Source organism: Gigantopelta aegis, chromosome 2 (genome assembly GCF_016097555.1).
Source record: "Gigantopelta aegis isolate Gae_Host chromosome 2, Gae_host_genome, whole genome shotgun sequence".
NCBI lineage: Eukaryota > Metazoa > Mollusca > Gastropoda > Neomphalida > Peltospiridae > Gigantopelta > Gigantopelta aegis.
This window is the reverse complement of record NC_054700.1, coordinates 39,261,278-39,285,372: the sequence shown is the minus strand read 5'-3', so window position 1 is coordinate 39,285,372 and position 24,095 is coordinate 39,261,278. Positions and strand designations below refer to the sequence as shown.

The 24,095-nt window shown below is 41.7% G+C and overlaps 1 protein-coding gene across 1 annotated transcript in view; it reads left to right on the top strand.

Moving 5' to 3' along the window:
• Window positions 1–22,265, top strand: part of LOC121378203 (centrosomal protein of 120 kDa-like) — a 34,250-nt gene extending 11,985 nt beyond the window's left edge. Inside the window, exons 10-22 of the mRNA XM_041506285.1 lie at window positions 275–401; window positions 1,820–1,969; window positions 4,462–4,579; window positions 5,871–5,938; window positions 7,759–7,870; window positions 8,572–8,706; window positions 9,071–9,160; window positions 11,428–11,520; window positions 13,648–13,760; window positions 15,297–15,345; window positions 16,220–16,342; window positions 17,408–17,652; window positions 21,605–22,265. Of these exons, the coding sequence (XP_041362219.1) occupies window positions 275–401; window positions 1,820–1,969; window positions 4,462–4,579; window positions 5,871–5,938; window positions 7,759–7,870; window positions 8,572–8,706; window positions 9,071–9,160; window positions 11,428–11,520; window positions 13,648–13,760; window positions 15,297–15,345; window positions 16,220–16,342; window positions 17,408–17,652; window positions 21,605–21,845 (1,664 nt within the window). The 3' untranslated portion in view covers window positions 21,846–22,265. The remainder of the gene's footprint in view (window positions 1–274; window positions 402–1,819; window positions 1,970–4,461; window positions 4,580–5,870; window positions 5,939–7,758; window positions 7,871–8,571; window positions 8,707–9,070; window positions 9,161–11,427; window positions 11,521–13,647; window positions 13,761–15,296; window positions 15,346–16,219; window positions 16,343–17,407; window positions 17,653–21,604) is intronic.
• Window positions 22,266–24,095: the final 1,830 nt, after the last annotated feature.

The following is a 24,095-nucleotide window of genomic DNA, read 5'->3' as shown; positions in this document are numbered from 1 at the left end:
GGTACATCAAGGGCTGTGGTATGTAGTGTCCTGCCAGTGGAAAAGAAAATTTAAAAGAACCCTTTCTGCTTTGTTGGTGGAAGTAGCCATGAAGTAGCAGCAGGTTTCTTATCTTTCTCTCGACCGAATGTTAAAATTGCCACATGTTACATACATAAAACCGTAGCTTAAAATGTGCTGAGTTGTCGTGAAACAAACATTCCTTTCTTTTCCTTCATTGCTGGTGTGTCGTTAAACATTGATTGATTCATTCATTCTTTTTCTTCATCTACAGCCACATCCGAGAGTACGACGCTGCACCACATGGCGATCCCGCCCCAGTCTCACCACTTCACCTTCTCCATCGACCTGCGCAGCATCCGAGACCTGGTGTCAACCACCACACACAACGTCTTTCTCAGGTAAAATTAGCGTAATGACTTTCTCAGGTAAATAGCACAACGTCTTTCTCAGGTAAATAGCACGTCTTTCACAGGTAAATAGCACAACATCTTTCTCAGGTAAATAGCACAACATCTTTCTCAGGTAAAATTAGCGAAATGACTCGGGTAAATAGCACAATGTCTTTCTCAGGTAAAATTAGTGAAATGACTCTCAGGTAAATAACACAACGTCTTTCACAGGTAAATAGCGCAACATCTTTCTCAGGTAAATAGCACAACGTCTTTCTCAGGTAAATAACATGTCTTTCTCAGGTAAATAGCACAACATCTTTCTGAGGTAAATAACATGTCTTTCTCAGGGAAATAGCACAACGTCTTTCACAGGTAAATAGCACAACATCTTTCACAGGTAAATAACATGTCTTTCTCAGGGAAATAGCACAACGTCTTTCACAGGTAAATAGCACAACATCTTTCTCAGGTAAATAACATGTCTTTCTCAGGGAAATAGCACAACGTCTTTCACAGGTAAATAGCACAACATCTTTCTCAGGTAAATAACACGTCTTTCTCAGGTAAATAGCACAACGTCTTTCACAGGTAAATAGCACAACATCTTTCTCAGGTAAATAGCACAACATCTTTCTCAGGTAAAATTAGCGAAATGACTCGGGTAAATAACACGTCTTTCACAGGTAAATAGCACAACATCTTTCTCAGGTAAATAGCACAACATCTTTCTCAGGTAAAATTAGCGAAATGACTTGGGTAAATAGCACGTCTTTCACAGGTAAATAGCACAACATCTTTCTCAGGTAAATAGCACAACATCTTTCTCAGGTAAATAACATGTTTTTCTCAGGTAAATAGCACAACATCTTTCTCAGGTAAATAACATGTCTTTCTCAGGGAAATAGCACAATGTCTTTCTTAGGTAAATATACTGGCCTCAGTGGCGTTAGGCCATCAGTCTACAGGCTGGTAGGTACTGGGTTCGGATCCCAGTCAAGGCATGGGATTTTTAATCCAGATACCGACTCCAAACCCTGAGTGAGTGCTCCGCAAGGCTCAATGGGTAAGTGTAAACCACTTGCACCGACCAGTGATCCTTATCGGGCACTTAGGAATGATATTTGGAGTGAGAGGCACAGTCTCTAGAATGGGACGCAGACTTCATTGGGAGGGGAGGGACAAGTCAGATTTTTATCTTTACTTACATAGAGTGTATATATTTTTTCATCCTGGGGTGAGGTCACAGGCCCACCCCACCCCCACCACTGGTTCCTATGGGCCTGTAAATATACAGGACAGAATTATCCCTTGAAAGTTTCATGCTATCACCGTATTGAGTAGAAAACGATTGATCAAAGTGTAATTGGTGGTGATGTTTTTTTTCTTCTATTTCATCAGTTTTCAGTGGCTGTTTTCTTCTTCAGATACACATATCAGTTTTTCGGAAGTGCTGCCCCGATCCTGACTCATCCTCCACTTGAAATCAGGAAGGGTTCAGAGGTTCTTCTCCCTCGATCGTTCTGTGCCTTTGACTTCGCCTGTACATTGCAGCAACTCCAGGACACTTTTTTCAGGTACTTAACTTTGCACACATTTGTTGATATTATTTTTTAATGATTTGGTTTCCGTAAACCGACCCATTGTTTTAGAAGTGGTGTGGCAGGGAGATCTTAGTAGTCTGGCTATAGGTTTCATCTCTGTCTGTCTGCCTGTCCATCCATCTGTCCCACATATAGTTTTCAGGTACTTAAATTTGCATAAAATTTGTTGATATTATTTTTAAAACCTATTTGGTTTCCGTAAGCCGACCCAATGTTTTAGAAGTGGTGTGGCAGGGAGATGTCTTAGTAGTCCGGCTATAGGTTTCATCACTGTCTGTCTGTCTGTCTCACATATAGTTTTCAGGGGCCTATTTCACTAAATATCGTAAATTTACGTTTACGTGTAAAACTTACACCTGTCGTACATCTACGTTTACGCATATGTTTACTCCATTTCACGAAGCCAGCCGTAGAAATACTACTACTTTGTTCATAAATCTACATCTGTTTTCTTCTGCAGCTCATTTAGCAGAAATTTGACATCTAAAGCCGATTATTAATAAATCAATGTGCTCTAGTACTGTCGTTAAACAAAACAAACGTATAACTTTTAAAAGAAAGAACGAATAAACTTGATAAAGTTTGGAAACCACCGTTTCCGGTATACCAACACATGGTTGTACTGTACCAAATAAAATCCTATAGGTGACAATGTTAACATATTATGTAGTTAAGAACAATATTATGGGTCAATTCCCTATATTTGCTTTGCTTTGCACTGATGAATCGGGTACAAACTTTATATCAGATTTTGGTTACAATGGTAAACATTAATGTAATAAAAAAAGGCTCACAAGTGGTGGGGGGGACATACTCTTTCCCCAGATTTCTACTGGCCTGATTTGGACAAGTCGATATGCACTTTTAAACAAAACAAAAAAATAAAAATTTAATGGTGATTTCAATTCATGTTTTCTAACAAAGTAGTAGATATACTGCAAAAAAGGGTCTGCTTAAGAAATGTCATGTCGACCCCTTGGATCCGCAACTAAAATTTCCCCACGTCATGAACGTTTATTATTTGTGTAGGCAAAATGCAAAATGATGTTTGGGTGCAGTGGCGTAGCGTAGGTTACCAGCACCCGGGGCAAGGCAAGTATTGTGCACCCTAACCAGTTAGCTAACCAGCTAACTCCCCTAGTCCCTGCGCCCAGGGCAACCGCCTCAGTGGCCCCGCCCACGCAACGACACTGTTTAGGTGTATTTTGGTTTTTAGGTATTTAGGTTGTTTTTGTTTTCTTTTGTCTAGACAACTTTCACCCCTATCAAAATAATAGTCAGTTGAGCAGGCAGTCATTTGTGTATGGATATATATTTTATTTCTAATTTGTAGAGAAAATATTTAAGTTGAATTTGAAAAAGATGAAAGTAAAACATTGTACAGTCCGTCAAATATAAGTTTTAAAATAATACATTTGATAGCAGGGGCAGATCTAGACATTTGTAAAGGGGAGAGGGGTGTCACAAAATTGTAAAAGGAGTAAGTTGAGTTTGTGCAAGGCAAATGAGCCGAGGTCCGAAAAGGATCCACATATATTTGTAATAAAGATGAGAAGAGACATGTTTTCAGGACAGTTTACCACACACCAATGTCCAGACCATGGTACAGCCCTGCGTTTAATGGGAGCTGGTACAGGAAATAGGTACTGGGGGAAAACAATATCGTCTGCTTTGTTGCTGCATACATTTGCATATATCAGAAAATATGCAGACTCGTCTTAATTGAACGCTATTAGCCTATTTGATTTTTTTTTTTTTTAAATTGAGTGGATTAAAAAAAAAGTTGTTCTTGTTTAACGAGTACTTGTTAAGAGGAAACCCGCTATATTTTTTTCCTCATGCAGCAAGGGATTTTTTATATCCGCTTTCCCACAGACAGGAAAGCACATACCACAGCCTTTGACCAGCTGTGATGCACTAGATGGAACCAGAAGAAAAACAAATCAGTTGAATGTATCCACCGTGGTGGTTCGATCCTGTGACACTGGCACCTCAAGCGAGCACTCAACCAACTGAGCTAAATCCCGCCCTGAGTGGATCAAATGACACATTTCAAATTTGTTAAACACTTTACAAAAACCAAAAGTGTTACATTTTATGAATTATCAAAGTGGATGTAGCAATTAGTTGTGGTCGAGGGCACTCTTAGATTTACATCTAACTTTACTTGTAACTTACGTTTACACTTCTTTGTGAAATGCTCTTCAGTCGTAGATTTACATTTACGTGCAAAACGCAACTGACGATGTTTAGTGAAATTGGCTCCAGGTACTTAACTTTGCACACATTTGTTGATATTATTTTTTAATGATTTGGTTTCCGTAAACCAACCCATTGTTTCAGAAGTGGCGTGGCAGGGAGATGTTCTACTATAGGTTTTATCTCTGTCTGTCCATCCGTCTGTCCCACGCATAGTTTTCTATCCTGATATTGAGAGTTGTAGTGTTGTAATTAAACTGTTTCAGAGTTCCGCTCATTGTCGAGGTGTGGAATCACGACCATCAACTCTCGCAGGACTTCCTGGTGGGCGTGGCCAGACTGCCGCTTGGCAACGTCATCTCGTCCGACAAGTCGAGAGTCATGGTGGGTATCTTTTGTGTGTTAAGAGCAACAAATATTAACTGGGTTAATAACGGTAATTATTACCCATATGGCTAAAGCTCATGACAACTGGACATTATTTCACTTGGGACATAAACGTGATACAAAATGGAAGCTCGTTTAATATCCTATAAATATCAAATGGGTTTATGACATGGATATTTTGGGTAAGTTATAGGATAAATAGAGGTTATTACCAGAGTGTTTTTCGGTATCGTCAAAAATTCTTTACTGATTATCATCAAACTGCATAGGTTATATTGTCTTTTCTACACCTTTATTAAAAATGAGATTTAATCTGTATAATTTAATGGTAATTTGTAAAGAAACATTTGTATTTACACTGGATTCTTTTTCAACAAACAACATTCTATAGTCCGTTCCATTCTCCTTCAAAAATGTTTGTAAATATTTGTGTGCAATTTAGAAAACAGTCTGCTCAGAAATAAATAACTTGTAGTAAATTTCATAGAATGAAAAAGTGTTCCCGGTGAAAATGATTATAGTTTTGATTTTGGCTGTGCAGTTAAACTTCAATGTGATAATTGGAGAGCTAGTTGAATTTGAGAAGGGCCAGTAAGATGTTTCATCGACTGGCCCTTCTGGCGACCATGGTTATCATGTTAATTTTCAGCCCTGATTATTTTTATTCCTAATATATGATATTGACGATACCGAAACACACGAGGGTAATAATCTTTTTATCAAGCTTAATACATGTTTTTGTAAACACAACTTTAATTCCAGTCCGCCATTACTAGATATTCAAATGACGTGAAAATATTTGGCACAGTGTCTTTTTGAACGGAAATGATGTCAAACTCAAATGGTGTCATTTTGGATGTCCATACATTAAAATAAACTATAATGCATAACATTTTTTGTGTTCTGAACGCTGGACAGATTTCAGTATAAATTTGCTATTGAAATGTTTTTATTTGATGACTATGAATGCATACGTCAATTATGGAGTGTCACCCTAGTACGTTTGCTTAAAGTTCAATAAACCAAGTGCTGTGACCTCAATTAATTTACATATAATTTGCAAAGTTATCAAATTCTTAAAGTATGTGATCTGAAAAATATCACATATCACATACTTGGATTAAACTGAAAATTTAAGATATTATATGATCAATTCAATTATTATATTAGAAAATAAATACATATTTGGCATTTATTTTATTTGTAAAAAAATGTATATTGGATGTTCTAATGCATAAAAATGTAAATTAATAGGCTGAATATAATTTTAGTAAATTTGTGTTTGTAGAGCGACAGTGGTTTTAGTGGTTGGAGACAGGAATACAGTGATCGTCTGGTGGTAACTGCACCTGACGGGTAATTGTTACCATTCTCTTACAGTACAATTTAATCTTACGTCAGTATGTAATAATACTGAAAATACAGGTCTGAAACAATTCAAACAATTATGTAAAGCAAAAGGTGGTCATTTTTATATAACCTATCCACTTATAATATTTTATACGGCTAAGACCACTTCCTTCTCTAAAATTACTTAAACAATTCCACTCGTTTCATTGTCACCATGATGGGATTTTACAAACATTACTCATATCCTCCCCATAACATTTTTAGTGCATCACATGATTTGTCTTTCCCTTTCGTTACATAATTGTTGAAGGGCCTGTTTTGGTCTCTCTTTTCATTCAGAAATAATTATTTGTTTATTTTTATTATTAGATGGGCTATTGAACAATGTTTTATTAGTCTCTTTATTATTATTATTATTATTATTATTATTGCCTGGTGTTTTGCTACTGGGTCAGGGGTGCACAAATCGGTTGTCCGGGCACCCGGGACAACCAAAATATGTTGTGGGCAACCATTCTTTATCAAACAGTTGCCTGACGGACCATCAAGAAAATCATAAAACAAATAAAATGAAAAACAAAGCTTCACGACACTTGACAGTTATGGGCAATTCAAACATATCGGCATTGACACTTTGACCGACAGGCGATATAAATATTCACCCTAATGCTGCCATCCAGTCAGCGTCCACCATGCATGATTTTGGCAGGAAGAGTTTGAAAAAGCCATCTGCCAGATATTTTGTCCCCAAATTAGCTGGTTCCTACCAATTCTCGCTACAAAATATTTCCTATTCACCCTAAAAACCTTGTTGACGCATCCCAATACTGACGACTTGTGCTTACAGTGTGTGAATTTTCATTAATTAAATTGTATTTTTGTTAAATGGTTTAGTAATATCGTCAGTATAAAATATATATTTGGTGGCGAAATAATCCAGATAGGGACAAACTAGTAGTACTAAGTAGGGTTGATTTGACATGAGACAAAATGTTTGATATCACTGAAAATGCGGATCAGGCCTGCTACTCGTGATCGTCACATGTACACTGTTTTACAGAGTATGCCTGCGCTTTCTCACTCTAAGGAGCTGTTCAACAATTAAGCAATTCCTGTGGCATTTTGCTTCATTGGAATTGTACGCGTTATTGAATGGTGGGGGTTGTTTGTTAAGAATTATGGATCCTTTTAAAAACAATATTTTGTAATATTACTCATGTTTAATGTATTCGATCTCCTACACACAGGTTAAGTAGTCGTTAAAAATCTGTGCTGAATAATGTTGGCTAAAGTATGTCACAACTTTGGGAATGGATGATGGAGCCATTGAAACGAGTATTACATAATTTTAGAGGCTATCGGCAAAGGGCACAAGACATGTGAAAGGCCACAAACTACACCAACAACCATCCAGTTCATCAAAATATTATGACTGACAGCTCAAGCGAAGATGAGCTGTAGATAAATAATGTTAAAAAAGGAATAAAACTAAACTGATAAGTAATGATAATAATCAAAACATTTTAATTTAAATTTCAGTTTCATTTTAATGACAGTTCAAAATTATATTCATAAACTTTTATGAAATATGTGGGCAACCAAGAGATGATGTTGGACAACCAAACTTCAGCTACTTTTACATTTGTGCACCCCTGACCCTGAGTGATGTTTTATTAAAGTCTTTTGTTACTGGATAATGTTTGATGCTTTATTAAACTATTTTGCTACTGGGTAATGTTTCATTAAATCTTTTTGTTCTTGGGTGATGTTTTAATTGTTGTGGGTGTTTCACTTGTTACTCAATGTTTCACTGTTTGTGTGAGCAGGAAGCAGCAACGGGTAGCTGAACTGAGTGTTGTGTTGAGTTTAGAAGACTGGGGACCGATGCCTGCCCAGCCCATCATGAATAACCAGCCTGTACAAACAGCACACACACAGGTACAGCAGCTACAGTTTGATTTGTCTTGCCTGTCTAACATTACTTACTTACTTATTCCTCTTCAAGCCCACTGGCCCACAGGGCAGACACACGGGTCCTCCATTTTATCCTGTCTGCAGCCTGCTTTTTAGTCTGGCCCCATCTTATGTGTAGTTGTTTTAGTTCTTTTTCTGCAGTTTTCCTCCAGGTTTGTTTGGGCAAACAGAAGAGAATAATAATTGCAAAAAGGTGTTTCGTTCACACCCTCTGAATTCTTTTCATTCATTTATTAATTCATTTCAACGTATTTTCGTGCTTATATCCAGTTAAGGTTCAAGCATGCTATCCTGGGCACATACCTCAGCTATCTGGGCTGTCTGTCCTGGACAGTGGGTTAGCGGTTAGTGAGTTAAAAGAGGGTGTAGTGGTCTTAACTTACCCAATGAGTCGTTAAAACTCACTCTGGGTGAGAGCCGGTGCCGGGCTGTGAACCCTGTACCTACCAGCCTTATGTCCAGTGGCTTAACCACGACACCACCAAGTTTCTAAACGTTTCTGGCTTGGTGCTTATAAAACTTTTAGAGTCTAGACTCAAGACTCTTAACAGTACATGTATGCATGTGATGTCATTAAAGATTTGAGTCTGAACTCTAAAGGTTTTATAAGAAACCCTGGTTTTACCTGATGGTACTTTTCATTGTTTCTCTGGTCTGTTCACCAGATGCCCCCAGGCATGCAGTCGAGACCCGCCCAGGCTGACGACGGGCCCACGGATCCCCGCAAGACCGCCGAGTATCAAACCGCTCTCGAGCTGGAGATGTGGAAAGAAAAACAGGAGCAAGTGTTTGAGAATCAGGTGTGTGGTCGGATGTCATAATACAGTAGTGTAGTTCGTAGTCGGTTATCATCTACAAGATATGCTAGACTGAAGAACCGTACTGTGTTTCGAAGGAGATGATTTGATTGAAGGCATAGAGTGAGAAGTGGAAGAATAGAATTATAATGTCTTTGTCATATAGATGAAACTATTGAAAACTATATTGAAAGCGAAATGTAGGAAACTGTTGTGTTTGTTTCAGCTGAAGCAGAAAGAGATAATATATTTGAAGGCGCTGGGTGAGGAGTGAAGAATATTAGAATTATAATGTTTTGTCATATAGATGAAACTGTTAAAAACTATATGGAAAGAGGAATGTAGAAAAGTGTTGTGTTTGTTTCAGCTGAAGGAGAAGGAGATGATGTGTCTGAAGGCGCTGGGTGAAGAGTGGAAGAAGAGAGACAGAGAGAGGGAGGTGCTCGTGCAGAAAAAGGTTTTTATACTTTCTTGTCGACCATTTGTTTTTGTTCTCTGTGTTTTAGCCATGATGCAATTCCTACCTGCTACGGCAACTGGCAGTATGTGAAAATTAATTGTGATATTTTAAAATAAGCCTCATAATAATACAGCTAGATGCCTCAAACACTAACCTTGGAAAACAAAGCTATTCAATGTTTTAGTCAAGTCAGTGCCAGGTGGATAATAAGCATAAAAAGTGATTTGCCTAAAATCGTTACTTCACAACTTTAGCATGGCAGAATATATGTTCGAATTTTCATAAATATACTCTTCAAAAAAAGAAACGCAAAAGGGTACAAATGGGTTATAACTCCGATTTTATGTTTCCTACCGGTTCATGCTTTGTGAATATAAGGTCATTGCATGTCCCAAACACATTCCCACGGTTACATTCGATAAAACGCAGCTACTGTACAATAAAGTTCCAAAATGTGAATATTCGCAAAAACGCAGCCACGTGCAAACCATGTCACCACTGCACGTGCGTTGTCTGCAAGTGCAACATGAACACCGACAGTATAAAAGTGCAGGGTGTTCGCTTGCCTGGCCTCTGTATCTGGCCGACAGTTGACAATCCACATGCCACGTCTCAGTGAACCGCAAAACAATGCCATCGGCCGACTATTTGCCAGGGCTTCCATGTGTCCCCCAAGCACCATCTCCAGACTGTGGGACCGTTAGTGGATCAACACGTGACCTCGCTAGATCCGGTCGACCACGGGTCACTACCCCCGGGCAGGACCGCTACATCCGGGTACGCCACCTTCGGGAACGATTGACTACTGTCACCTCCACAGCCGCAGCAATACCAGGTTTGCGCAGGATATCCGACCCAGACCGTACGGAACCGCTACGTGAGGTAGGAATTCGTGCCAGACGTCCAGTTCGAGGTGTCATCTTAACACCACAACACCGTCGACTCCGACTGCAGTGGTGCCAGATTCATCGACAATGGCCTCAACTGCGATGGAGACAGGTGTGGTTCAGTGACGAGTCCCGATTTCTGCTCCGACGTCAATGGAAGATGTCGCGTGTATAGGCGTCGTGGTGAACGTTATGCGGCAAAACTGCGTGCAGGAAGTGGACAGATTCGGCGCGGGGGTAGTGTCATGGTGTGGGCAGCCATCTCACACACTGGCAGAACTGACCTGGTCCACGTGCAGGGCAACCTGAATGCACAGGGCTACATTGACCAGATCCTCCGGCCACACATCGTTCCAGTTATGGCCAACGCCAACGCAGTGTTCCAACATGACAACGCCAGGCCTCACACAGCACGTCTCACAACGGCTTTCCTACAGAACAACAACATTAATGTCCTTCCTTGGCCATCGATATCACCGGATTTGAACCCAATTGAGCATCTATGGGACGAGTTGGACCGACGCCTCCGACAGCGACAACCACAGCCCCAGACCCTGCCCGAGCTGGCAGCAGCCTTGCAGGCCGAGTGGGCCACCATCCCCCGGGACGTCATCCGTACTCTGGTTGCTTCAATGGGCAGGCGGTGCCAGGCAGTTGTAAACACACGCGGAGGCCACACCCGGTATTGACTCCAGATGACCTTGACCTTGGTGGTGTGTCCTATCACTTACTCACAATGGACTAGAGTGAATTGTGAACAATCCTGCAACATTTGGTAATTATCGGACTCACCATTCAATAATTAAATCAATTCTCCAAATGTTACGACAATGTGGTTTTGCGTTTCTTCTTTTGAAGAGTATATTAACATTTCAAAATGTTTAATTATTTTATTTGCTACGTTTAATTCAGTAATATGCACAAATACCAAGCAAAGGTATTTACTTAAGACTTTAGTCTGGGTTTTTTCTTCTTGTTTTTTAGTCTCACTGTTTTAGTTGTGATGCATTGCTTTTGGAGATTTTCATAATAATTAACTTTCTCAAAAGTACAACTTTAAAACATTTTTTATAAGGAAATTATTTTGTTACTTAAGGATTCATAACATGATTAGTTTTCAAGTCAATAACATAAAATAAAAAAATTCATGGGGTGAGGTGTAAACATTTTCACCATTCCAATGTTGCCTTATCCAAAAACGGATTTACTCTCATTAAGTATGTGCATGATAACCTTTGATGTTTAGTTCATGTTATTCTGTGGTGATAATCACAAATACCACAGTCTTGTACAAATTAATTCAACACCGTTAAGTCAGTTGATGTCTGGGCTATACTATATGTTTTGAAACAAATGTGGGACTCTTTGTTCTTCTAGATGACAGAATATGCTCGACTTGAAGAAAAACTTCAGAGAACTTTGCTTGATTTGGAGAAGAGAGAAAGACAGTTGGCTGCTAATGAACAAGAGGTTTGTATGTTAATTCGCTTAGTGCTGTAAAACATCTGTGGATCTCAATTTGTACCAGATCCATTTGTTGGTCTAGACAGGAGAAAAAAAGAATAGTTGTTTAGTGACACCACAGCACATTTTAAACAAGTGGCTATTCGGTGTCTAATGTATGGTCATTTCAACATGTGGTCAATGATGAGAAAGTGAGGAAACAAACTGCTGCTACTTAGGCTACTGCTATTAATAAAGTAGACATGACAGGACATTCACAGCCTTTGGTGTACCAGTCGTGGGGCTCTGTTTGGGATGAGAAAACACCAGCACCTGCTGCTTGGGCTACTCCTACCAATAAAGTAGACATGACAGGACATTCACAGCCTTTGATGTACCAGTAGTGGGGCTCTGTTTGGGATGAGAAAACACCAGCACCTGCTGCTTGGGCTACTCCTACCAATAAAGTAGACATGACAGGACATTCACAACCTTTGATGTACCAGTAGTGGGGCTCTGTTTGGGATGAGAAAACATCAGCACCTGCTACTTAGGCACGTTCACAGCCTTTGATGTACCAGTCGTGGGCCTCTGTTTGGGATGAGAAAACACCAGCACCTGCTACTTGGGCTACTCCTACCAATAAAGTTCACATGACAGTACATTCACAGCCTTTGATGTACCAGTCGTGGGGCTCTGTTTGGGATAAGAAAACACCAGCACCTGCTGCTTGGGCTACTCCTACCAATAAAGTAGACATGACAGGACATTCACAGCCTTTGATGTACCAGTAGTGGGGCTCTGTTTGGGATGAGAAAACACCAGCACCTGCTGCTTGGGCTACTCCTACCAATAAAGTAGACATGACAGGACATTCACAGCCTTTGATGTACCAGTAGTGGGGCTCTGTTTGGGATGAGAAAACATCAGCACCTGCTACTTAGGCACGTTCACAGCCTTTGATGTACCAGTCGTGGGCCTCTGTTTGGGATGAGAAAACACCAGCACCTGCTACTTGGGCTACTCCTACCAATAAAGTTCACATGACAGTACATTCACAGCCTTTGATGTACCAGTCGTGGGGCTCTGTTTGGGATAAGAAAACACCAGCACCTGCTACTTGGGCTACTCCTACCAATAAAGTAGACATGACAGTACATTCACAGCCTTTGATGTACCAGTCGTGGGGCTCTGTTTGGGGTGAGAAAACACCAGCACCTGCTACTAGGGCTACTCCTACCAATAAAGTTCACATGACTACATTCACAGCCTTTGATGTACCAATCGTGGGGCTCTGTTTGGGATGAGAAAACACCAGCACCTGCTACTTGGGCTACTCCTACCAATAAAGTAGACATGACAGGACATTCACAGCCTTTGATGTACCAGTAGTGGGGCTCTGTTTGGGATGAGAAAACACCAGCACCTGCTGCTTGGGCTACTCCTACCAATAAAGTAGACATGACAGGACATTCACAGCCTTTGATGTACCAGTAGTGGGGCTCTGTTTGGGATGAGAAAACATCAGCACCTGCTACTTAGGCACGTTCACAGCCTTTGATGTACCAGTCGTGGGCCTCTGTTTGGGATGAGAAAACACCAGCACCTGCTACTTGGGCTACTCCTACCAATAAAGTTCACATGACAGTACATTCACAGCCTTTGATGTACCAGTCGTGGGGCTCTGTTTGGGATAAGAAAACACCAGCACCTGCTACTTGGACTACTCCTACCAATAAAGTAGACATGGCAGTACATTCACAGCCTTTGATGTACCAGTCGTGGGGCTCTGTTTGGGATGAGAAAACACCAGCACCTGCTACTAGGGCTACTCCTACCAATAAAGTTCACATGACTACATTCACAGCCTTTGATGTACCAATCGTGGGGCTCTGTTTGGGATGAGAAAACACCAGCACCTGCTACTTGGGCTACTCCTACCAATAAAGTAGACATGACAGGACATTCACAGCCTTTGATGTACCGTCATGGGGCTCTGTTTGGGATGAGAAAACACCAAAACCAACACCAGAATTTTTATCAGCAGCTTCTCTTGAACATTGACAAAAATATATGCTTGGGCAACATGCCTTTAAGATTTCTAGTGACATTGTAATAATGTTTTTGTAATCAACTTGGCTGCATTTTCTGTAGGTGATGCGACTGAGGGCAGACCTTCTGCGTGAACACGACCGCAAGTTGCAGGAAATGAAAGAAGCATCGCACCGCATGAAGTCTGACTGTGACCACCAAATAGATCTGGAGAGGTAAGAGATTGCAGTAGTAAGGGAGGGGGGGGGGGGGGGGCGATTGATCTAGGATCGATCCCTGTCAGTGGGTCCATTGGGCTATTTCTTGTTCCAGCCAGTGCTCAACAACTGGTGTAACAAGGGCCGTGGGATGTACTGTCCTATCTGTGGGTTGGTGCATATAAAAGATAAAATAGTAGCCCATGAAGTGGTGACAGCGGGTTTCCTCGCTCAATATCTGTGTGGTCCTTGACCATATGTCCGACGCCATATAAAATGTAAATAAAATGTGTTTGAGTTTGTTGTTAAATAGAATATGTCCTTCCTTCCTTCTTCCAATAGTATGAGAGTATCAGAATATCTTCTCTAATCAGACTTCTGAACATCTTGCAACCGATGATTTCATTCATGCATTGATTGTGCATGTCTTGTTTTGCAGAACCTATTTTTTTTTCTCACATTACATTCAGGACATGATTTACTGTAAAATACTCTATTTTCATGTGGAATTTATTTTCATGTTTGAATAAAATTTGTGAAAATAAATTCCAAGCGAAATTAAAGGCTGATGAAAATTGGACATTAAAAAAAGAAGGAAAAAAAACAATGCAACACTTAAAGGGACATTCCTGAGTTTGCTGCAATTTTTAAGATGTTATCGACTAACAGATACTTTTTAACAATTGTAATTATATATCAAATATATTTTTCTGCATAAAATATTAGTGGCTTTATATTAAAAGTGTTTCTGATCGTTGTAATATTTGTACTAGGTTAAATTTCATTTTATTTCCTAAAAAAAACTGGGCTTCTTACAAATATTAAGATGACCAGAAACACATTGAATATACAGACACTGATATTCTAAACAAGAAAATATATTTAATATGTAAGTTTAATCGTAGAAATATTTTATTAGTCGGAAACATCTTACAATGCAGCAAACTCAGGAATGTCCCTTTAAAACTTTAAATAAAAAAACAAACAATATAAAAGTACAGACAATATATTATAAGATAATAAACAATACTACATTTGATATGGTTTTCTTTCATAAGTGCTGGCGATGAAAGCAACACACGTGTTTAGAAAACGGAAGTAAACATCACAGTATGTTAAAATGTGGAAGTGAACAAAATCCAGTGTGGGCTTGTACAGTGAATCTATACTCGTAGTACATATTGGGTCTTCACATTAAATGTTTTGTCTGTTGGTCAATCACAAACTGTACTGAATGAGTATTTTGACAGTAATAAATAGTTAAATTACACTTGAGCTTGCCTTCACATTTTGTGGCTACATGACATATTTGGCTGTTTGATAAGGGATGGAAAATTGCAGGATATTCTCACCCACCCACCCCCAGGATTTCCTGATTTTAGTAGCACCTAAAAACTGTACTTTTCCTTGTTCCTTGTTTGATGAAAAATTCACAGTAACCCCATACTTTATAAGACCCAGTAAAGTCCACTTTTACAGCTACAAAAATATGTTTAAATATTTTATTTTTATAATTGTTTGTATATTTTCTAATAGTTCTTTTGTTCATTTCAGAATGAAAGTGAAAGAATACGAAGAAATAATTGCTAGGTATAAACAAGAGGTAAGACTTTTGTATGCTACTAAAAAAACACAAACGTGTATTGTTTTAGCAACTGAAGTGTGTTACACTTCCAAAATATAAAATCATTGAGATATTCGTAACCTCACAAACTTCATTGAACAGCTATACTAGATTGGGGGTGAGACGTGGCCCAGTGGTAAAGCGCTTGCTTGATGTGCGGGCAGTTTGGGATCGATCCCAGTCAGTGGACCCATTGGGCTATTTCTCACTTCAGCCAGTGCACCACGAGTGGTACATCAAAGGCCGTGGTATGTGCTATCCTGTCTATGGGATGGTGCATATAAAAGATCCCTTGCTGCTAATCGAAGAGTAGCCCATGAAGTGGCGACAGCGGGTTTCCTCCCTCAATATATGTGTGGTCCTTAACCATATGTCTGATGCTATATAACCGTAAATAAAATGTGTTGAGTGCGTCGTTAAATAAACCATTTCCTTCTTCCTTCTATACTAGATTATTAATGCAAATTCATTTAAAATACCTTTTCATTTCATTTCAACTTATTTTCGTGCTTATATCCAGTTAAGGTTCAAGCACGCTGTCCTGGGCACACCTCATCTATCTGGGCTGTGTGTTCAGGACAGTGGGTTAGTTGGTTAGTGGTTAATGAGAGAGAAGAGGGTGTAGTGGCCTTACATCTGCCCTTAAGAACTTGCTCTTGGTTGGAGCCGGTAGCAGGCTGCGAACCCTGTACCTACCAGCCTGTAGTCCAATGGCTTAAGGACTTTGCCACCAAGGCCAGTTTTCAAATAACACAAATTTTGTGAAAGTTTTTTTTAACTTAATTTTATTTGGTGGTTGTAATTTTAACAAATTGCTTACACTGTAAAGGACTCTTTTCGATTCTACCTTCAGCTGTTGGATGCTGAAAAGAAGTATAAGAATTTGGAAAAAGAATTTGCCATTTACAAAGAACAGCAAAACACTAAGCCAGAGGTTCGACTTCAGTCAGAAATCAACTTGCTCACACTAGAAAAGGTTAGTAGAAAGTGTACCGGTTTCTACAAGTATTTGTTTTAATTTCTCAACTACGTGTGAGAATAACTATGTGAGACACCAGGGGCCTAATTCACTAAACTCTCGCAACTTTGCGATATTGCAGTGCAGTGCTAAAAGACTTGCAAAGAGGATGCTTTGTTGTCCAGCAGAGCCTAAGAGAGCTTTGTGAATTAGGTCCCTGGCAAGTAACCTTCATTTAAAGGTTAATTTTATAATAAAGTAAAATTAAAGCCGATCAAAATTTTTTTTGCCAAGTTTAGTCAAATATCAGGAGATGACATATATGTTTTCATTTCGTTATTGGGAACACAAAGTATACAGTTAAATAGATTTAAACTGTATAGCTTATAGTTCATCATTTGTATTAGAAAGTTAAACTTTAAACTAAAGGGTCATTAAACAAGTTTAATATTGGTGTTATTAGTCCCCTACTTGTCCAAACGGAGGGGTCTGTAGGTTTCGTCTCCATCCATCTGTCTGTCTGTCCCAAATATAGGTTTTGGGACTTTTTTTCACAATACCTCAAGATTTTTAGCTGTGTATAGCTTTAGCATGTTCTGTTACAGATCAAGTTTGACTTTAGTGGTGATTTGCCCATTTTTCACAAAGTTATGGCCCTTGAACTTAGGAGATAAGAATATTTATTTGCCAGATTTGTTTTTTCTTCACAATGCCTCAAGATATTGAGTTGAAATTTTGCACATAGCTTTATCATGAACTGTTACAGATCAAGTTTGACTTTCATGACAATTTATCCTCTTTTTTTTCCACACTTCTGGCCCTTTTAGTTAGGAGATATCACAATGTTTGGGGCCTAGTAGGGGACATTTATTGCTTTAGCAATACTCTCAGAATGCTTATTTCTAAGTTGCTGTAGTTTAAGATGTGTTGAGGTGTTGTTGAACAGTCATCGACCAATTGTTTTCGCCAGATTAAACTAAAATTTACCATTTGTTCCTAAAATTTGCAATTGGTGAATTTGGCAAGTGGCAGAGTTAGACATGCAGAGGTGCAAGTATTACGGTACTCTCTTTTTCACGCCAGGTTGAGTTGGAGAGGAAGCTGGACGCATTGACCAAGTCGAAGGTACACTACAAGCAGCAGTGGGGGCGGGCCCTGAAGGAGCTGGCGCGCCTGAAGCAGAAGGAGCAGGATCTGGCGAAGGCGCATCTGAAGCGGCAGCAGCAGGAGCTGGAGCACATGAGGCTGCGCTACCTGGCTGCCGAGGAGAAGGACGTCGTCAACTCGGAGAAGAAGGAACTCCAGGAAATCAAAAACGAACTCAACAGGTGAGACGTTTTTCTGCTCCATCAGGCCTCTGAGGGGCGGGACATAGCCCAGTGGTAAAGCGCTCGCTTGATGCACGGCCAGTGGGGCGGGACGTGGCCCAGTGGTAAAGCGCTCCCTTGATGCACGGCCAGTGGGGCAGGACGTGGCCCAGTGGTAAAGCCCTCCCATGATGCATGGTCAGTGGGGCGGGACCTGGCCCAGTGGTAAAGCCCTCCCATGATGCACGGTCTGTGGGGCGGGACCTGGCCAGTGGTAAAGCCCTCCCATGATGCACGGTCAGTGGGGCGGGACCTGGCCCAGTGGTAAAGCCCTCCCATGATGCACGGTCACTGGGGCGGGACGTAGCCCAGTGGTAAAGCACTCGCTTGATGCACGGCCAGTGGGGCGGGACGTAGCCCAGTGGTAAAGCACTCGCTTGATGCACGGTCAGTGGAGCGGGACGTAGCCCAGTGGTAAAGCCCTCGCTTGATGCACGGTCAGTGGGACGGGGACGTAGCCCAGTGGTAAAGCGCTCGCTTGATGCACGGTCACTGGGGCGGGACGTAGCCCAGTGGTAAAGCGCTTGCTTGATGCACGGTCACTGGGGCGGGACGTAGCCCAGTGGTAAAGCCCTCCCATGATGCACGGTCAGTGGGGCGGGACCTGTCCCAGTGGTAAAGCGCTCGCTTGATGCACGGTTAGTGGGACGGGGACGTAGCCCAGTGGTAAAGCCCTCCCATGATGCAATGTCAGTGGGGCGGGACGTAGCCCAGTAGTAAAGCGCTCGCTTGATGCACGGTCAGTGGGGCGGGACGTAGCCCAGTGGTAAAGCGCTCGCTTGATGCACGGTCAGTGGGACGGGACCTGACCCAGTGGTAAAGCGCTCCCATGATGCACGATCAGTGGGGCGGGACCTGGCCCAATGGTAAAGCGCTCCCATGATGCACGGTCACTGGGGCGGGACGTAGCCCAGTGGTAAAGCCCTCCAATGATGCACGGTCAGTGGGGCGGGACCTGTCCCAGTGGTAAAGCGCTCGCTTGATGCACGGTCAGTGGGACGGGGACGTAGCCCAGTGGTAAAGCCCTCCCATGATGCAATGTCAGTGGGGCGGGACGTAGCCCAGTAGTAAAGCGCTCGCTTGATGCACGGTCAGTGGGGCGGGACGTAGCCCAGTGGTAAAACGCTCGCTTGATGCACGGTCACTGGGGCGGGACGTGGCCCAGTGGTAAAGCGCTCCCTTGATGGTCAGTGGGGCAGGACATGGCCCAGTGGTAAAGCGCTCCCTTGATGGTCAGTGGGGTGGGACGTAGCCCAGTGGTAAAGCGCTCCCTTGATGCACGGCCAGTGGGGCGGGACGTAGCCCAGTGGTAAAGCCCTCCCATGATGCACGGTCAGTGGGGCGGGACCTGGCCCAGTGGTAAAGCCCTCCCATGATGCACGGCCAGTGGGGCGGGACGTAGCCCAGTGGTAAAGCCCTCCCATGATGCACAGTCAGTGGGGCGGGACCTGGCCCAGTGGTAAAGCCCTCCCATGATGCACGGCCAGTGGGGCGGGACGTAGCCCAGTGGTAAAGCCCTCCCATGATGCACGGTCAGTGGGGCGGGACCTGGCCCAGTGGTAAAGCCCTCCCATGATGCACGGCCAGTGGGGCGGGACGTAGCCCAGTGGTAAAGCCCTCCCATGATGCACGGCCAGTGGGGCGGGACGTAGCCCAGTGGTAAAGCCCTCCCATGATGCACGGTCAGTGGGGCGGGACCTGGCCCAGTGGTAAAGCCCTCCCATGATGCACGGCCAGTGGGGCGGGACGTAGCCCAGGGTAAAGCGCTCCCTTGATGCACGGTCAGTAGGGCGGGACCTGGCCCAGTGGTAAAGCCCTCCCATGATGCACGGCCAGTGGGGCGGGACGTGGCCCAGTGGTAAAGCGCTCGCTTGATGCACGGTCAGTGGGGCGGGACGTAGCCCAGGGTAAAGCGCTCCCTTGATGCACGGCCAGTGGGGCGGGACGTAGCCCAGGGTAAAGCGCTCCCTTGATGCACGGCCAGTGGGGCGGGACGTGCCCCAGTGGTAAAGCGCTCCCTTGATGCACGGCCAGTGGGGCGGGACGTAGCCCAGGGTAAAGCGCTCCCTTGATGCACGGCCAGTGGGGCGGGACGTGCCCCAGTGGTAAAGCGCTCCCTTGATGCACGGCCAGTGGGGCGGGACGTAGCCCAGGGTAAAGCGCTCGCTTGATGCACGGTCAGTGGGGCAGGACGTGGCCCAGTGGTAAAGCGCTCCCTTGATGCACGGTCAGTGGGGCGGGACGTAGCCCAGTGGTAAAGTGCTCCCTTGATGCACGGGCAGTGGGGAGTGATGTAGCCCAGTGGTAAAGCCCTCCCTTGATGCACGGCCAGTGGGGCGGGACGTAGCCCAGTGGTAAAGCCCTCCCTTGATGCACGGGCAGTGGGGCGGGACCTGGCCCAGTGGTAGAGGGACGTAGCCCAGTGGTAAAGCGCTCGCTTGATGGTCAGTGGGGCGGGACGTGGCCCAGTGGTAAAGCCCTCCCTTGATGCACGGCCAGTGGGGCAGGACGTAGCCCAGTGGTAAAGCGCTCCCTTGATGCACGGCCAGTGGGGCGGGACGTAGCCCAGTGGTAAAGCGCTCGATTGATGGTCAGTGGGGCGGGACGTAGCCCAGTGGTAAAGCGCTCCGTTGATGCACGGGCAGTGGGGAGGAATGTAGCCCAGTGGTAAAGCGCGCGGTCGGTCTGGGATCGATCTCTGTCAGTGGGCCCATTGGGCTATTTCTTGTTCCAGCCAGTGCATCACGACTGGTATATCAAAGGCCGTGGTATGTACTACCCTGTCTGTGGGATGGTTCATATAAAAGATCTCTTGCTGCTAATCGAAAAGAGTAGCCCATGAAGTGGCGACAGCAGGTTTCCTCTCAATATCTGTGTGGTCCTTAACCATATGTCTGACGCCATATAACCGTAAATAAAATGTGTTGAGTGCGTCGTTAAATAAAACATTTCTTTCTTTCTTTGATGCACGGTCGGTCTGAGATCGATTCCTGTCAGTGGGCCCATTGGGCTATTTCTCGTTCCAGCCAGTGCATCACGACTGGCATATCAAAGGCTGTCATATGTGCTGTCCTGTCTGTGGGGTAATGCATATAAAAGATCTCTTGCTACTAATGGAAAAATGTAGTGGTAATATGTCAGAATTACCGAATGTTTGACATCCAATAGCAGATGATTGATAAATCAATGTGCTCTAGTGGTGTCTTTAAACAAAACAAACCAGCAGGCCACTGAGAATTGAAAATTTGCGTAACTCATTTACTGGTTAGGTAAAAATAAATTTAGCTAAGCAATTTCCTTTTATGTTTCCCAGTATGTACATGTAAATGATGTCCTTAATTTAGTGTGCAGGAATGAAAAATATATTACACACAATTAGATCTGCATAACCATGTTTAGCAGCTAAAGCTTAATTTTATTTCGTAATATATAGGCCCATTTACATGAGTTTTTGTTTTAACCATCTACGCAGTGCAAAAGTGGAGCTAAATTGCAGGGCCATAATGTATGAATTTTAAATTGTGGGGTTTTTTTAGGGTTTTTTTTTTTTTTTAATATTTCAGAAATAGATTACAGCTAATATGTCATCAAAATATTTTAAAATTAAATGTTATCATAGGCCAGAGACATTAACCTGCAATACATTAATATGTTGTAATGATTTAACCCAGGTTAAAACACTGCCCGTGTAGATCCAGTATATGGGTGGGGTTTTTAATACATTGGAACTCATTAGAGGTAAAATCCAAGAACATTAGGCCAACCAGAAACTTACTATACCGTATATAGTCACTGATATTCTGTAAAAATATTTCTTTTAAATGTATTTAATATGTTATATCAGTTAAAAAACCTGTTACAGTGGCAACAGTCTTGGAATATTCTTTGGAGATATTTTTTACTTTTTTTTCAGATTACGACAGCTGGAGGAAGAGAAGTTGAAACAGCTGTCGGACTCGAACATCCTGATAAACAGTCCGCGCCAGGTGAACGACTTGAAGGGCGATCTGAACGCGAGCCTGGATGACCATATCACGCGACTCATTGAGGAGCGTGACACGCTTCTGCGTACGGGCGTGTACACGACGCAGGACAAGATCATTGCCGAGCTCGACAGACAGATCAGAGAGGCGATCGCGCAGAAAAACAGCTGAAATATCGACGTGCGAGTAACTGTGTCGTAATGGGTTACAAACCACAACTTAAGAATTGTTTTTATTATTATTTCTTCTTTTTTTTTAATTAAATTCTAAAACAGGATAATTATTTTAATTTAATTAAATTCTGAAACATGGCATTTCACACATGAGGACAGAAAGGAAACTTTTTATGTTTGGTTTAAATCATAGTAGTAGAAAATTACTATTGTTAGTAATTTTACGAAATAAATTAAAATGTGTTAATATGCATATATCAGGACAAAAAGGAAACTTTATGTTTGGTTTAAATCATAGTAGTAAAAAATTACTATTTTTAGCCATTTTACGAAATCAATTAAAATGTGTTAAAGGAATGCTAAAGCAAGGCTTTTGGACTGGTGTGCATATTCAACGATACATAATGCACATTATTTCTTAATATCAACAAGTATAATCTTATAGTTAATTAATAAAACGGTTAAATGTGACAGCTATTATATATAACAGGCGCAGCCATTTTGTACCATCCCAGTAAATACGCCCTCTGGCGAGCTGGTGGTTACGTAATACCTAACATGTCACGTCAGGAATTAGTCTTCGAACTGAAGAAACAAAACATACCTGATTTTTGCGGATGCATCGCACTTCTGTAATAATATTCATCCCAGTAACACAGCAACATGTATATGTGGTTTATTTTTCAATACAAAATAAACGACCATTGTCATAGTGTTGAAATAACTGTATTATATTTTGTATATAAATTAACCCACGTACTGAAATAATAGTCAGAGTGTTTTCTTGCTTAATTGGTATTTTCTTTCCGTGGCCTGTACCTGTGGTTCTTGATTGGCAGGTGTATATTTAGACAGTCCCTAGACACTGTGTCTAGACACACTAAACAGACTCTTTTATGAAGATCACAGGGTATTGTGTGATAACCTCAAATCGTAATGGTCTTTACCAGCTTTATTACTGTAAGTAATTCTGTAAAACCCTTGATTAAGTAGACTTTCCCATCTAAAATCACAAAACTGACCAATTACGTAGTCCCAGAGAAAAGAAATTATCACTTGGGTATCGTGAGTGGTCGTTTTTGCTCGAACGTATCCTACCTAATAATATGCATTTTTTCTTTGGATTTAAAAAAAATAAAATAATATAACTCCATTTCGTTATATTGATGCAAACGGAAATATATTTAGTTAAATAGTTTATTATACTATCAACTCATTTATGTTGTTTTACAAGTCAGGTTGATGAAAACGAAGCGCCTTGTCGTAAATTAGAGCATTTGTTTACACTGTGCATAATAGAGAAGTTGGACCTGAGCTGACGTCACTTCGCCCTAAGCTATACCACTGGACGTCACAAAAATGAAACAAAATGGCTGCCCCCAGTTAGCAGGAATAATCACGGTTTTTTTATTAATTCTAAAATTACGTGTTTTTCATTTGTTAAAGTGTCAGTATGTCATGGTGGTCCAGGTATGCATCTTTCCAACACATAAGGCTCTTGTTGGATTTTAGTCTACCTTTAAGATACATTAAAAACAAATTATAGATAAAAACTGGACATTTCTCAAAAATTGTTTTACAAACAACGTTAATATTAAAAATGTTACATTTGCACGATGTCTTGATTAAACAATATATAACATGCATAATTTTTTATAGATTAAACCTGTACAATTAAAAAAGAGAGATATGCATCAACTCAATTTTTCACAAAAAGTGTGCATATTAAAACTTTTACACTTTGCATGATGTGTCTTGATCTAAAAATATATACTGACCTTCTTGAAGAAGGTTATATTTTGTGAGGTCAAGAACAAATAATTTGATATATAAGTTGTGTTTGTGTCAGTTTACAGTGTAGTTGCTCATGTGACAGTTGTTTGAGTGTGTGTACTAGCTTGTACAGAATATAGAACATCAAGATGGTGACGTTAGTTTGACAGAGCGGCATCTGAAAGGTGTGGTTATACATATCTGTGTTTGATTACTGGTGTGTACCTAACACAATACATAGCTGTGCAGTTAGACTGGTAGAAAACAAAATGGCTGAAATATTTACGTACCAGGTTTTTTGTGCGTTATGTGACGTAATAAAGTGTGTTCATAGCATGGAACAAGATAATTGTGGAAATATATCAACTGAAAAACAGTCAAAATATGGAACTGAGTAGTTGTTTCTTGGGTAATGTGTGTGTGTGTGTGTGCGCGCGCGCGCACACAGCACAGAACAAAGGATTGTGGAAGTGTG